The 15,641-nt window shown below is 47.2% G+C and overlaps 1 protein-coding gene across 1 annotated transcript in view; it reads right to left on the bottom strand.

Moving 5' to 3' along the window:
- The window catches only part of DNAAF8 (dynein axonemal assembly factor 8), a 168,017-nt gene that overhangs the window by 49,354 nt on the left and 103,022 nt on the right, over nt 1-15,641 (bottom strand). The window contains exons 17-18 of the mRNA XM_065412855.1: nt 15,019-15,173; nt 6,224-6,371 (exon numbers count right to left, since the gene is read on the bottom strand). Coding sequence (XP_065268927.1) covers nt 6,224-6,371; nt 15,019-15,173 — 303 coding nt within the window. The remainder of the gene's footprint in view (nt 1-6,223; nt 6,372-15,018; nt 15,174-15,641) is intronic.

The raw sequence follows: 15,641 nt of genomic DNA, 5'->3' as shown, positions 1-15,641 counted from the left end.
CCTCTACACAGCTACCTGGCAGCTGTGATAGACCCTGTGGAGACAAACACCACAGGAAGGACCATCTCAGAAGGCCAGACTGACAGCTTCCCTCATGGCCCCTGATTGGTCCAGGCACCCTATTTAAGCCCAAGAGAAGTTCCAGGAAATAACGTGCAACTAGGTGGATTCCCCAGCCAGCTGTAGTTTTGGACCTACCTCTTGTCTCACTCCTAGACGCCGACCCTGACTCGGACCCCGGGCTTCTGCCCTTGAACGCCAAGTCCAATCCCAACCCCTGGCTTCGGTACTTGAACTCTGCCTCCCACTTGGACCCCTGGCTTTGGTATTTAGACTCTGAAATAGGTTTTTGACCCCTGGCTTTGGCATCTGACCCTTGACCCAGGCTCTCGGAGTCAGACACCAGCCCTGCCATAGGTCTGATCCTCCAAGCCTCGATTGTGACAGCACGGAAGAGATGTTTGCAAAGTTGGTCTAAGGATGAAAAGGATCCATTGTGATCAAGTCTGGATGTTTTTCTAAAGGATCTGCTCTAGTTCAAACAGGAATTGTTTCAGGGAAGTTCTCTGGCCTGGGTTATGCAGGAGGTCAGATGAGAAAATCAGCCTTGATAGCAGCCTTCAACTACCTGAAGGAGGATTCCAAAGAGGATGGAGCTTGGCTGTTCTCAGTGGTGGCAGATGACAGAACAAGGAGCAATGGTCTCAAGTTGCAGTGGGGGAGGTCTAGGTTGGCTATTAGGAAACACTATTTCACTAGGAGGGTGGTGAAGCACGGGAATGGGTTACCTAGGGAGGTGGTGGAAGGTTTTTAAGGTCAGGCTTGACAAAGCCCTGCCTGGGATGATTTAGTTGGGGATTGGTCCTGCTTTGAGCAGGGGGTTGGACTAGATGACCTCCTGAGGTCTCTTCCAACCCTGATATTCTATGATTCTATGATCTGAACTTTAGAATCTATGAATTTTTGAGTGGCAATCTTTTACCTTTCCTAAGTTTTCCTTTTGCAAGTTTCTGCTTTGATATTCCAGCTCAGCAGTCTCTCGTTGGAGTCTGTTTTTGAAGTTTTTCTGTTGTAAAATAGCCACCCGCAGGTCTGTCATTGAATGACCAGACAGGTTAAAGTGTTCTCCCACTGGTTTTTGAGTATCACTGCTCTACAGCCAAAATGTTTCTGAAATAAATGTAGTCAAACTTTACTAATTCTGGGTCACTGAGAACGAAAATGATGCTTTAAATTGTTGATTGGCTCTAGTTTTCAAGATATGCTATTGGGTCAGTATATACGACCCTTGACTTGGGAATGGCAGAGGATAAGTGAGTTATAAAGGGAAGGGATCTCAATTGAAACCAGAAATGACTAAAATACATCTTTGACTGGATCTATGAATAAATCTATGACTGGGTTTGGACAGTACTTGCTTTTTAGGCAAAACAATGAATGATGCAATCTGAAGCTGGTATTGCGTCATACATGATATGAATTGCATCATGTTATTCCTAGAAGTCATGGATGATGCAATCATAACGAAGCTTACATCACTCTGCTGAACAAACTGCCCTATATCAGCTCTAGAAATCATACAGTGTCGTGCTCTCTTCTTTGTCAGTGTTTGATTTTGCAAAGGGACACATTTCTGTTTAGCCAAAGTGAGCAGAGATGCCTCGTACTTGTGTGAACAGTGCAGATAACTTCTGCTATGTTTGTGGTGAAGTGACTTTTACAACACAAAAGCGCAGTATAACCACTATGGTTAAGAAAGCCTATCACCTTTATTTTGGCTGCAAAATTGGAGATCAGGACAAGAGGTGGGCCCCATACATATGCTGCAACACTTGTGCAACAAATCTTCACCAGTGGTTGAACAGGAAAAGGAAATCTATGCCTTTTGCAGTGCCAATGATTTGGAGAGAGCCAACAGATCATACCAGCAATTGTTACTTCTGCATGGTGCCTCCAGTTGGGAAAGGTGTGTCAAAGAAGAAAAAGTGGACTGTGCATTATCCAAACATTCCATCAGCTATACGCCCAGTACCCCACGGAGAAGGACTGCCGGTTCCTGATGCACCAGAATCATTCTCACTTGAGTCAGACGAGGAAGAGGAAGAGGATGAAACTTCTGGTCCTGAACCATCAATGTCACAGGACCCACATTTTCTCCCATCCTCCTCCTCTGAACCACACCTCATAACACAAGGTGAACTGAATGACCTTGTCAGGGATTTGGAACTACCCAAGAGTAAGGCAGAGCTGTTGGGCTCCAGACTACAGCAGTGGAATCTCCTGGCAGGTGATGTTAGGGTTTCCATGTTCCGTGACCGTCAAAAGGATCTTGTCCCATTCTTCTTCATGGAAGGTGATCTTGTAGCCTGCAACAACATCGATGGTTTGATGGCAGCCCTCAACATCGTTCACCAGATGAGTGGAGACTGTTCATTGATTCATCGAAGATGAGTCTTAAAGCTGTTTTACTGCATAATGGCAATGTTTTGCCATCAATTCCAGTTGGTCATGCAGTCCATATGAAGGAAACCTATGACAACATCATAGGACCTAATCACATCAGCCATACCATCAGGGGCTCGTTCACCTGCACATCTACCAATGTGATATATGCCATCATGTGCCAGCAATGCCCCTCTGCCATGTACATTGGCCAAACCGGACAGTCTCTACGCAAAAGAATTAATGGACACAAATCTGACATCAGGAATCATAATACTCAAAAACCAGTGGGAGAACACTTTAACCTGTCTGGTCATTCAATGACAGACCTGCAGGTGGCTATTTTACAACAGAAAAACTTCAAAAACAGACTCCAACGAGAGACTGCTGAGCTGGAATTGATATGCAAACTAGATACAATCAACTTAGGATTGAATAAGGACTGGGAATGGCTGAGCCATTACAAACACTGAATCTATCTCCCCTTGTAAGTATTCTCACACTTCTTATCAAACTGTCTGTACTGGGCTATCTTGATTATCACTTCAAAAGTTTTTTTTCTCTTACTTAATTGGCCTCTCAGAGTTGGTAAGACAACTCCCACCTGTTCATGCTCTCTGTATGTGTGTATATATATCTCCTCAATATATGTTCCATTCTAAATGCATCAGAAGAAGTGGGCTGTAGCCCACGAAAGCTTATGCTCTAATAAATTTGTTAGTCTCTAAGGTGCCACAAGTACTCCTGTTCTTTTTGCGGATACAGACTAACACGGCTGCTACTCTGAAACCTGTCATAGAAAAGCAAGGCACTAATGATAGGAAGAAGAGTAATTCTCAAACTGGGATAGTTAGTGAGAGGACACTGTAAAGCACCCAAACCCCCAAAGAATACACGTACAGGGTCCAATCCTGCAGCTAAAAGGGAGTTCTGCCCAAGTGTGGGCTGGATGACTAGAGGATCACTATAGTGGACTAAAGGAGCAGTGAAGAATGGATGATGTGATTGAAACACAGGACTGAGTCAGGAGAACTGGGTTCTATTTCCAGATTTATTGTATGATTGTGCCCAAGACAGTTAGCTGCTCTCTGCCTCAGTTTCCCCATTTGTTAAATAGGGATAGTAATGCTTTCCCTGAGGTTTAATTTGTGTTTGTAAAATACTTTGAGATCCTTGGGTAGATAATGCTAGAGAAGGGCACAGAGGGAAGTTATTATTTGCCACGTGGAAACTCAATTAACTGGCTTCCAGGGTCCCTGCCTGAAAAGAAATTGAAAAGCTAATAAGGATAGAGACAAGTAAAGAACTTGCTGTGCACTGGACAAAGAGCCAGTCCTGATAGCCTGACCACTCAAAAACAAAGTGCCAGCTCCTCAGCTAGTGTAAATCAGCATAGCCGCAATGAAGGCAATGGAGCTATACTGATTGACATCAGCTGAGGATCTGGCCCAAAGCATATGCCTACCACTGCATACGCACACAAAGAAATACCTATGTGCTAAGAGACACGTTTTTTTAAAAATAGGTGCCTAGAGTTAGGCTATGTCTGCACTTAAACCACAACAGTGGCACAGCTGCACTGCTTCAGTGTAGACACTCACTACAGTGACGGGAGGGGTTCTCTGTAGTCAATCTTCCCCGACAGGCAGTAGCTAGAAGAATTTGACCAAGGATTCTCTCCCACTCTTTGGTCATGGGGCATACATCCCTTCTGTCTTTCTAGCTACTTATATGGCCCCATCACTATTCTATTCTATTCTATTCTATTCTATTCTATTCTATGTAAGTTCTTATACCACTCTCATCACCATACTACCTGAGCACCTTCAGCCATGCATTAAGCAACATGACTAACATCTATCATGTCTGTTCCCTCAGCCTCTCCCCAGGGGGAGAAGCCTGTGCTGAGTCAGGAGAACTGGGTTTGGATTTTTTTACAGCAGATACATGTTGCTCTGTGGTTATATTGGAGAAGGCAAAGGCAAAGAAATGCACTTGGAGCAGAAGGTCTGCGATGGTCCTTAGTTCGGGGGTGAGTTCATTCCACAGTCTGGGACTGGCCCCCGAGAACGCTGTCAGCAGAGTAACTGATACCCTCCCAAGGATTTAAAACTAGAAAAACAATAACAATCTCCCTCTTTCTTCTCAGCCTACAGAAGGAGCACTGGCATTGTTTTTTGCAGGTGGCCATGTGTGTGACAAGTGGGGACATGCACCTGTGCGAAGACCTTGCTGAAGGAAAACCAAGTCAAAGAGACAAGTTTTGCATTTGGTTTCGAATATGCTGAGGTTCCTCAGCCTCACCCCTTGCAGGAACAAGAGCTGTTGTCCAGGCCTAGATCGAGTGCAAGTTCTAGCTCCTATTCTCCCAATTTGTCAAAAGTTTAATTGTTCCATAGCTAAATAGATGTGGAACAACATGGTCACAGGGGGAGGGGTCTCTCTCATGGAGCTAAGGCCAATCCCTTGGAGGCCTTTAAATATCAGGATAGAGACTCTGAACTGGACTCTGTGTGCCACTGCAGAGAGCCAGAGCAGTATGTTCACCTGTGCTCAATCTGTGTTGCTAAACAGAAGGGCTGCTGCATTTGCAGCAGTTGGAGCTTTTTAGGGCATTTGGCTTCATGAATTCACAGCTGCTTCATATGAAGACAGAGAACCTAGAGTACTGAGCACGAAAGCAATGACTCAAATGAATTTAGGGGGCAAAGTGGACAAACAGCTGAACATGAGCTTGCAGTGTGACACAGCGGCAAAAATGGCCAATGTCATCCTTGGACGTATAGACAGTTGAATAGGAGTACGGAAGTTATTTTCCCTCTGTATGTGGCATTGGTGAGGCCAATAGAGGAATACTGCATACAGTATTTTAGAAAGGAGGTTGGAAAACTGGAGTGGGTGCAGAGAAGAGCCACAGAACTGAGTCAAGGGTTGCAAAAGAAACCTTGCAGTGAAAGACTTAAGAAGCTCAATCTGTTTAGCTTATCAAAAAGAAAATTGAGAGGTGACTTGGTTACGCTGTATCAATACCTTCAAGGGAAGAAAATACCACGTACGAATGGGCTCTGAAACTTAGTGCAGAAGGCCGTAACAAGAGCCAATGGCTGGAAGTTAAAGCCAGACAAATTCAAATTAGAAACAAGGTACACATTTTTAACAGTGAGGTAATTAACCACTAGAACAAACCGCCATGGGAAGTGGTGGATTCTCCAACTCTTGCAGTCTTCAGCTAAAGATTGGCTGCCTTCCTGGAAGAGATGCTTTAATCAAACACCAGTTATGAGACGTAAAAACTGGGTGAAATCTTCTGCCCTGTGTTATATAGACTAGATGATTTAATAGTCTCTCCTGTCCTTAAAATATGAATTCCTAGGTATAAAATAAGTTGAAATAAACAAGCCTGGGTGTCACAAATAGATGGATCACAAGGGCAGGGTCTGAATCCGATAGGAGGAGGGACTGTCTTCTGGCACAGTCGCAGATGGATACTTTTGGCCACCATGATTACCTGGGCAATGAGGAGTGTAAAGACTGAAGGCTAAAGACCAAATTACTGCATAGCCTGATTACCTGCTACACAGAATGTGGTTCTAATGGAGGTGGCTGATTCATATACGAGCCTGGTGATGCATGCTACTTAGTGAAAGCTAAGGTCAGGCCCGGATATTTTGAAAGGGTTTGACTGCAACATGGTGCTGTTAAATGAAGCTTTCTGGTCTGAGTGGTGCACAGCCAAATACCAACACTCTTCACTGAGGGACTTGGGAAAGACTGGCATTACCTTTCACGAATGCAGGAACATGATGGCCAGCATTCTCCTTTCTCAGCAGTAAAATCAGACAGTGCAAGCGTGGTTCAGCAGGAAGTTCTTCTCTTGAGGATCTCCTATCAGGGGGACTTGAAGTCTTGTTAGGGCAAAATACAGCCATCTGCAATTACATAGGCCAACACTTTCAAACCTAGGAACCTAAAGCTAGACTCCTAAGTCCATATTTAGGTACCTATTTAAAAGTGATTTGATTTGCAGGGAAGCTGAGCATCCACAGATCCCATGAAGTCAAGGGGAGCTGCTGGTGCTCATCACCTCTGCAAATCAGGCCATTTGTATTTCAGTGCCGCCATGTGGATTTAGGAGCGTTACTTCACAAGCATTTTGGACATAGTGTTATTTTTTTATTTGGTAAAGTGTTATGAAGAAGGAAGATGGTTCTTCTTCAGATCTGAAGAAAATCAGGTGGTAAACAAGCTCCTTGTGCAGAGTTTTCTAGGTGAACCAGGAAGTGCCCCACTCTGCAGTCTCAGCACCCCCACCCTGTGCAACACATGATTTACAAAGGGCTGTCTCCTTATGCAAGGAAAAGTTTCACTCACTTCACTGGCTGTTGTGCTGATGTGAGGAGTGCAGACCTAGGCTCATTCTTGTCTATCTCAGTTTGATTGGAAGCCCTGTTTTAATGATTATCTCGGTTTCCTTGGACTGAGATGTGGAAGAAAACAAGTCCTCACTCTGCATTTGTTAGCAACAAGTCAGAGACAGTTTATTAAGGGCAATTGCAAGGGAAGACTGCGGTCGGACAGGGGGTCCCCTGACCTTAGGCAGATCTTCCCCCTACAAGCAATATAAGACAAGTATTTATACTTTGCCGTTACATACATCAACGGCTAACGGTTATCCTTTTTTATACAAATTCCCTCCAGATGCTACCTTATTTCAAGGTTTCTGCTTAAGTCAGCATTCCATCCTTATCAACTAAAAGCAAGGCGAGAACAGCATCTCCTACAACTCTCGTGTTGTTAGGGTTTCCTTTTGCTCAATCCTTAAATGGTCTAAAGACATCTACCCCCAGATCCTCCTTTTTCTCTTACTTTTCTGCTTCCAAAGAGATTTGACAATGCCAAATGCATACTCATTCAACTGTGTTGTTCATGTCCATTTCAATCAGGTGTGTGCGCGCGTGCGTGCATGGCAGTTGGAAAACTTTTCCCCTAGCAGCATCCATTGGGTTGGCCTGGGCGCCCCCTGGAATCGCGCCTTTATGACACTCAATATAGAGCCCTGCCCACCCGCCATCCTCTCAGTTCCGTCTTGGCGGCTACTCTGACAGATGGGTAGAAGGATGGATATTGGAATGGACATGAACAACACATCTCAGTTTTTGGAAAGTGTAGGGGACAATTTCCTGGTGCAAGTGCTGGAAGAACCAACTAGGGGCAGAGCTCTTCTTGACCTGCTGCTCACAAACAGGGAAGAATTAGTAGGGGAAGCAATAGTGGATGGGAACCTGGGAGGCAGTGACCATGAGATGGTCGAGTTCAGGATCCTGACACAAGGAAGAAAGGAGAGCAGCAGAATATGGACCCTGGACTTCAGAAAAGCAGATTTTGACTCCCTCAGGGAACTGATGGGCAGGATCCCCTGGGAGAATAACATGAGGGGGAAAGGAGTCCAGGAGAGCTGGCTGTATTTTAAAGAATCCTTATTGAGGTTGCAGGAACAAACCATCCCGATGTGTAGAAAGAATAGTAAATATGGCAGGTGACCAGCTTGGCTTAACAGTGAAATCCTTGCTGATCTTAAACACAAAAAAGGAAGCTTACAAGAAGTGGAAGAGTGGACAAATGACCAGGGAGGAGTATAAAAATATTGCTCAGACATGCAGGAGTGAAATCAGGAAGGCCAAATCACACTTGGAGTTGCAGCTAGCAAGAGATGTTCAGAGTAACAAGAAGGGTTTCTTCAGGTACATTAGCAACAAGAAGAAAGTCAAGGAAAGTGTAGGCCCCTTACTGAATGAGGGAGGCAACCTAGTGACAGAGGATGTGGAAAAAGCTCATGTACTCAATGCTTTTTTTGCCTCTGTCTTCACGAACAAGGTCAGCTCCCAGACTACTGCACTGGGCAACACAGCATGGGGAGGAGGTGACCAGCCCTCTGTGGAGAAAGAAGTGGTTCAGGCCTATTTAGAAAAGCTGGACAAGCACAAGTCCATGGGGCTGGATGCGCTGCATCCGAGGGTGCTAAAGGAGTTGGCGGATGTGATTGCAGAGCCATTGGCTACTATCTTTGAAAACTCATGGCGATCGGGGGAGGTCCTGGATGACTGGAAAAAGGCTAATGTAGTGCCCATCTTTAAAAAAGGGAAGAAGGAGGATCTGGGGAACTATAGTCCAGTCAGCCTCACCTCAGTCCCTGGAAAAATCATGGAGCAGGTCCTCAAGGAATCAATTCTGAAGCACTTAGAACAGAGGAAAGTGATCAGGAACAGTCAGCATGGATTCACCAAGGGCAAGTCATGCCTGACTAACCTAATTGCCTTCTATGACGAGATAACTGGCTCTGTGGATGAGGGGAAAGCAATGGATATGTTATTCCTTGACTTTAGCAAAGCCTTTGATACGGTCTCCCACAGTATTCTTGCCAGCAAGTTAAAGAAGTATGGGCTGGATGAATGGACTATAAGGTGGATAGAAAGCTGGCTAGATCGTCGGGCTCAACGGGTAGTGATCAATGGCTCCATGTCTAGTCGGCAGCTGGTATCAAGCGGAGTGCCCCAAGGGTCGGTCCTGGGGCCGGTTTTGTTCAATATCTTCATTAATGATCTGGAGGATGGCGTGGACTGCACCCTCAGCAAGTTTGCAGATTACACTAAACTGGGAGGAGTGGTAGATACGCCGGAGGGTAGGGATAGGATATAGAGGGACCTAGACAAATTAGAGGATTGTCCCAAAAGAAACCTGATGAAGTTCAACAAGGACAAGTTCAGAGTCCTGCACTTAGGATGGAAGAATCCCATGCACTGCTACAGACTAGGGACCGAATGGCTAGGCAGCAGTTCTGCAGAAAAGGACCTAGGGGTTACAGTGGACGAGAAACTGGATATGAGTCAACAGTGTGCCCTTGTTGCCAAGAAGGCTAATGGCATTTTGGGCTGTATAAGTAGGGGCATTGCCAGCAGATCGAGGGACGTGATCATTCCCCTCTATTCGACATTGGTGAGGCCTCATCTGGAGTACTGTGTCCAGTTTTGGGCCCCACACTACAAGAAGGATGTGGAAAAATTGGAAAGAGTCCAGCGGAGGGCAACAAAAATGATTAGGGGCCTGGAGCACATGACTTATGAGGAGAGGCTGAGGGAACTGGGATTGTTTAGTCTGCAGAAGAGAAGAATGAGGGGGGATGTGATAGCTGCTTTCAACCACCTGAAAGGGGATTCCAAAGAGGATGGATCTAGACTGTTCTCAGTGGTAGCAGATGACAGAACAAGAAGTAATGGTCTCAAATTGCAGTGGGGGGGGTTTAGGTTGGATATTAGGAAAAACTTTTTCACTAGGAGGGTGGTGAAGCACTGGAATGGGTTACCTAGGGAGGTGGTGGAATCTCCTTCCTTAGAGGTTTTTAAGGTTAGGCTTGACACAGCCCTGTCTCGGATGATTTATTTGGGGATTGGTTCTGCTTTGAGCAGGGGGTTGTACTAGATGACCTCCTGAGGTCCCTTCCAACCCTGGTATTCTATGATCTCGAAGAACAACAGTTACGAGAAGGTGAGTAACCGTTTTTTCTTCTTCGAGTGCTTGTTCATGTCCATTCCAATCAGGTGACTCACAAGCCCAAGTTCAGAAGGTGGGGTCGGAGTCGTCCACTGATTGGAGCACTTCTCTACCAAAGGCTGCATTGTCTCTGGCCTGCTGGTTAATTGCATAGTGTGTGGTGAAAGTGTGTATGTATGGAGGATCACGTCGCTGCTCTGCAGATTTCCTGGGTGGGAACCTGCACCAGGAATGCTGTTGAAGAGGCCTGAGCCCTGGTGGAGTGTGTAGTGATCGGGGGAGCAGGCACACCTGCCAGCTTGTAGCACTCACGGACGCAGGACGTGATCCATGATGAAATCTTTTGAGAAGAGACAGGAAGATCCTTCATTCTGTTCACCACTGCCACAAATAACTGGACAGACTTTCGGAATGGCTTCGTTCTCTCGATGTAGAAGGCTAGCGCTCTGCGGACATCCAATGAGTGAAGCCTTTGCTCCCTGCCGCTCAAGTGCGGCTTAGGATAGAATACTGGGAGGAATATGGCCTGGTTGATGTGAAACTATGACACAACCTTCGGGAGGAAAGCCTGGTGAGGCCTGAGCTGAATACAGTGTAAGGAGGTTCTGATGTTAAGGCTTTCAGCTCAGACATCCTCCTGGCTGAGGTTATCACTACCAGAAACGCCACCTTGTATGAGAGATAGAGTAGGGAACACATTGCCAAAGGTTCAAAGGGCGGACCCATGAGTCTGGAAAGGACCAGATTGAGGTCCCAAGCAGGGATAGGCTGTCAGACATGTGGGAATAGCCTGTCGAGATCTTTAAGGAAGCGGCTGACCATAGAGTTAGCAAAGACGGAGCGGCCCTCTGCGCCTGGGTGGAAGAAGATGGCGGCCAAGTGGACCCTTATTGATGACATGGACAGCCCCTGCTGCTTGAGATGGAGAAGATAGTCCAGTATAAGCGGTACAGAGGTGAGCGTCGGGGACGAACGGTGCTGCGCAGACCAGATTGAAAATCTCTTCCTCTTGGCAAGGTAGGTGGCCCTCGTGGAAGGTTTCCTACTGCCAAGGAGGACTTGTCTAACCGGATCCAAGCAGGAGAGCTCCCTCGGATTCAGCCATGGAGTTTCCATGCTATAAGGTGTAGCGACTTGAGGTTTGGGTGTTGGAGATGGCCATGATCCTGTATTAGTAGGTCTGGGAAGAGCGGCAAGATGACTGGAGCTTCCACAGACATTTCCAGGAGTACTGTGTACCAGTGCTGGCGGGGCCAGGCTGGAGCTATCAATATGATCGAGGCTTGCTCCCTCCATACCTTGAGGAGCAGCTTCTGGATGAGAGGGATAGGCGGAAACGCATATAGGAGATGGCCTCCCCATGGGAGGAGGAATGCGTCCGCGATGGAGCCCGGGCTGTGATTCAGGAAGGAGCAAAACTGCTGGCACTTCCTGTTGCGTTGCGTGGCAAACAGATCTATCTGGGGAAAGCCCCACTGATGGAAGATTGAGTTTGCAACATCCAGGTGAAGGGACCACTTGTGGCCGTGGAATGACATGCTGAGATAGTCCACCAACTCATTCTGTACTCCAGGGAGGTACGATGCTTGCAGATGTATCGAACGCTCAACATAGAAGTCCCACAGCATGAGAGCTTCCTGGCACGGGGGAGAGGAGCGCCCACCCCCCTGTTTGTTGATATAAAACATCATCATGGTGTTGTCTGTCATAACCGATACACATCTCCCTGCTAAGTGAGCTCGGAAAGTCTGGCATGCAGGGCGGACTGCTCTCAACTCTCTGACATTGATGTGGAGAGTGAGTTCCGCCTGAGACCAGAGGCCCTGTGTCCTGAGGTCTCCCAAATGTGCTCCCCAGCCAGAGGCTGACACATCCATCACTAGCGAGAGAGATGGCTGAGGGCCAGGGAAGGAGACCCCTGCACACACTACCTGCGGATCGAGACACCGCAGGAAGGAGTTGAGTACCGGGCGAGGCAGGGTTTACGATCTTATCCAAGCTGTCCCGGACTGGCCGATACACTAAAGCTAGCCACGACTGTAGAGGTCGAAGTCTGAGTCTGGCATGCTGTACTACGTAGATACATGTGTCCCAGGAGTTTCAGGCAATTCCTTGCTGTAGTGGTGGGGAACTGCCTGAGACTTCGTATGATGTCACTGAGGGACCGAAACCTTGCTTCCGGCAAGTATGCCATGGCTTGTGTCGAGTCCAGTACTGCTCCTATAAACTCTATCCTCTGAACAGGGGACAGAGTTGATTTCCCCTCGTTCAGAAGAAGGCCCAGTTCGTTGAACATCATTCTTATGAAGTCGTCTTGTGCCTCCACTTGAGACCTGGAGCAGCCCTTGATCAGCCAGTCATCGAGGTATGGGAACACCTGTACCTGTCGCTTGCACAGGAACGTGGCCACGACTGCCATGCACTTGGTGAACACTCTAGGTGCCACTGACAGGCCAAATGGGAGGACTGTGAACTGATAGTGGTTGTTTTTCATCACAATCCTGAGGTATTTTCTGTGGGGCAGAGTTACTGCTATGTGAAATTATGCGTCCTTCAAGTCGAGGGTGGCATATCAGTCTCCTGTATCTAATGAAGGGATGATGGAGGCCAAAGAGACCATGCGGAACTTGAGCTTCTTCACAAACTTGTTGAGTTCTCGCAGGTCTAGGATGGGTCTGAGCCCATCTTTGGCTTTTGGTATTAGGAAATACCAGGAATAAAAACCCTTGCCCTTTTGCTCCTGAGGAATCTCTTCCACTGCCCGAAGCAAAAGGAGTGAGTGCACCTCCTGTATAAGGAGTTGCTCATGAGAGGGGTCCCTGTAGAGGGGAGCTGGAGCTCTCCGCCATGTTGGTCCAGAGAGCGGTGAGGGTTCGGACTCAACTGGACCCCAGAGGGGGCAGGGGTCAACGAGACCCTGGGAGGCAGAGGGGCTGAGGTGACGTGGCCTGGTTCGGGTCTCCCTGCTGCAGGCTCCTTGGGCTTGGAAGGGGGAGAGCAACCCCTCTCTGGCCTTTTCTTTTTCTGGGGCACCAGGGACTGAGACCGGTGCCTCACAGAAGATTGTCTATGGGTGGAGCTGTGGCAGTGCCATAACTCCTTGTGGTACTTTCTTGGTACCGGCTCACGCATCGTCGGTGCCGGAGCACTGCGCACCAATGAGGAGGTGCTGGGCGTGGGTTCTGCCAACCCCGGGCCGCATTGTGGCTGGAGTGCTGCCTCCATGAGAAGGATCTTGAGTCTTTGCTCCTGGTCTTTTAAGGTCCTAGAGGAAAACCCTTTGCAAATTCTGCTCCTCTCCTTCTGGTGGCTCTACCCGAGACACCACAGACAGGAAGAGTGCGGGTCGCTCTTAGGCATAAATTTTCCAGGGTCCTCGCAGAGTTTGAACCCTGGGGACCAGGGCATACCCTGGTGCCGGGGGAGCGTTGGTTGGGGGGGGGAACCCCAAAAGGAAACTTATGACCTAACTACTAATACTAAACTAACACTAGTAACTACTGAGAACTAACTATAAACACTAAGAGTGGACACTGCCCAAACGCGCTTGCAAAGCAAGAGCAACAGGTTGTTCCAGCTAGCCATCACTGGTGGCAAGAAGGAACTGAGGGGGTGGTAGGTTGGCAAGGCTCTATATTGAGCACCTCCAGGGGGTGCCCAGGCCGACCCGATGGATGCTGCTAAGGGAAAAGTTTTCTGGCTGCCGTGCATGCACGCACGCACACACCTGATTGGAATGGACATGAACAAGCACCAGAAGAAGAACTATGAAGTTATGCAGTCACATATGGCAAATGAGGAGTATCTCCCGATGACACATTAATTGATTAAAAATCATCTTACAGTGATTTTTACAGTTAGGGCCCGATCCAGCTCCCATTGAAATCAACAGCAAAATTCATATTTAACTTTCACAATGGCACAATCTGGCTATTAGTATTCTCTGCTGCCAGGAAGGATGGGGCTTTAATGGGATTTTCCAGCACCAAGGAAACTCAGCTCTGAAAGCAACTGGAGGTGCCACTCATAGCAAAAGAAGATGATGTCAGAAGATGGGGAATCCTGGGTGCAGGCTGGCTGGCAAAAGGGTAACAAGCATGAGAAAACCACAAAGCAAAGTTCACCCAAGGTGAAGCATGCTCGTCGCTATAAAAAACATGACTTCCCTTAGTGAGTGCAAGCTAATCCGAGGCCCATTTGGCTTTGTGTGGACTAATAAAATGGCACAGCACATGTCTCTGTTCCGCCAGCCTGGTCCACCTCACAGAGCTGGATTCACCAGTGGCTGATTTGACCACTCTGCTGAGAAAGTCAGCATTGCTGACCATCTCTGGGATTCAAACAGTGTCAGGACAACGTGTTAGAATATTTGTCCCCTTTTCGGAGGAGATGCTATTATTAACATAAAAGTAGACCCAGTTCTAAACTGGGATTACCAATGCAATCATTTCACATTGGGACCAGCTGTTGCAACAGGCATATAAAGTAACACTGCTTCTTCATTATGAGTCTTTCATTGTTAACCTGAGGCCTGCAGGAGTGTGGCTTTAAAAACGTTGTCATCTGGGATGAAAATTGGGTAACCAGACAGCAAGTGTGAAAAATCGAGACGGGGGCAGGGGGTAAAAGGGGCCTATATAAGACAGTCCCTAATATCGGGACTCTCCCTATAAAATCGGAACATATGGTCACCCTAGATGAAAATGAGTTGACTGTAACATTTGCATCATGATATTCTGACCTTATCTCACCATGCGGCAGCATCATGACACAACATGTAAACATCACGACATAATCATATTGCACCAGCCACACAGATATTTTGAGGTGCTTTCAATATCCTGAGAGGTGCTTTCAATATCTTGCAATAGCCTGCAAGATGTTGGACAGTCATGTCAAAATCAAAACCATTGGGGTTGGAATCAGCCTAACCCATTGCAGCTACATTGTAGGTTTTAGCAGGAGCACTAATGGATATGCCATTCAGGATCTGGGAAAGCATTATTCTAGTGACCCTCTGTCCCATACCTGACTTGTTGTCATGCTGAGCATGATGGCTCGCTTGGGAGAAAGTCGCAGCTGCCTGATTCCCTGCAGAGTAAAGCCTCTCTGAGTACAGGTTGAAATCACATCCCCGTATGCATGAGGAGGCACAGCAGGTGACACGACCAAAATGACATCCCCTGGATCAAAGTAAAGATGAGAAGGGCATCAAGTTATTTTCGTGGAAGCTGTTCCATCTCTGCAGGAAGCCTCATGAAAGTGGCCAGCCCCAATTTCCAGACCAACCCAGATGGTGACACTACATTCTGCAGTCAACATTAACCCTTATTTGGCCCATCACACCTACATATAGCTGTGGGCAGGATTCACACCATCAAAGATCTTCCTTAAAAAAACAATTATTCTAGAAAGTTTGGCTCAGGTCTATCTAGTAATCTGTGAATTCCTTCTCCATTTCCTTCTCCATTTGCTGTACAGCTGGGTTTACTGAGGTATGGTTAGAGTGAGTCAGTGGTTCACCTCGGATTAGAATCCCAGACCTCTGTCCTCCTAGCTCTTTGCTGTAATCATGAAACAACCTGGCCTCTGTAACAGGCCAGGAGGAGGCTCTAGACAGGTTTTCTCTATACCGACCTGCTAATGTGCCC

The sequence above is a fragment of the Emys orbicularis genome, chromosome 10 (genome assembly GCF_028017835.1).
Source record: "Emys orbicularis isolate rEmyOrb1 chromosome 10, rEmyOrb1.hap1, whole genome shotgun sequence".
Lineage (NCBI taxonomy): Eukaryota > Metazoa > Chordata > Testudines > Emydidae > Emys > Emys orbicularis.
This window is presented reverse-complemented; position numbering and strand designations above follow the sequence as displayed.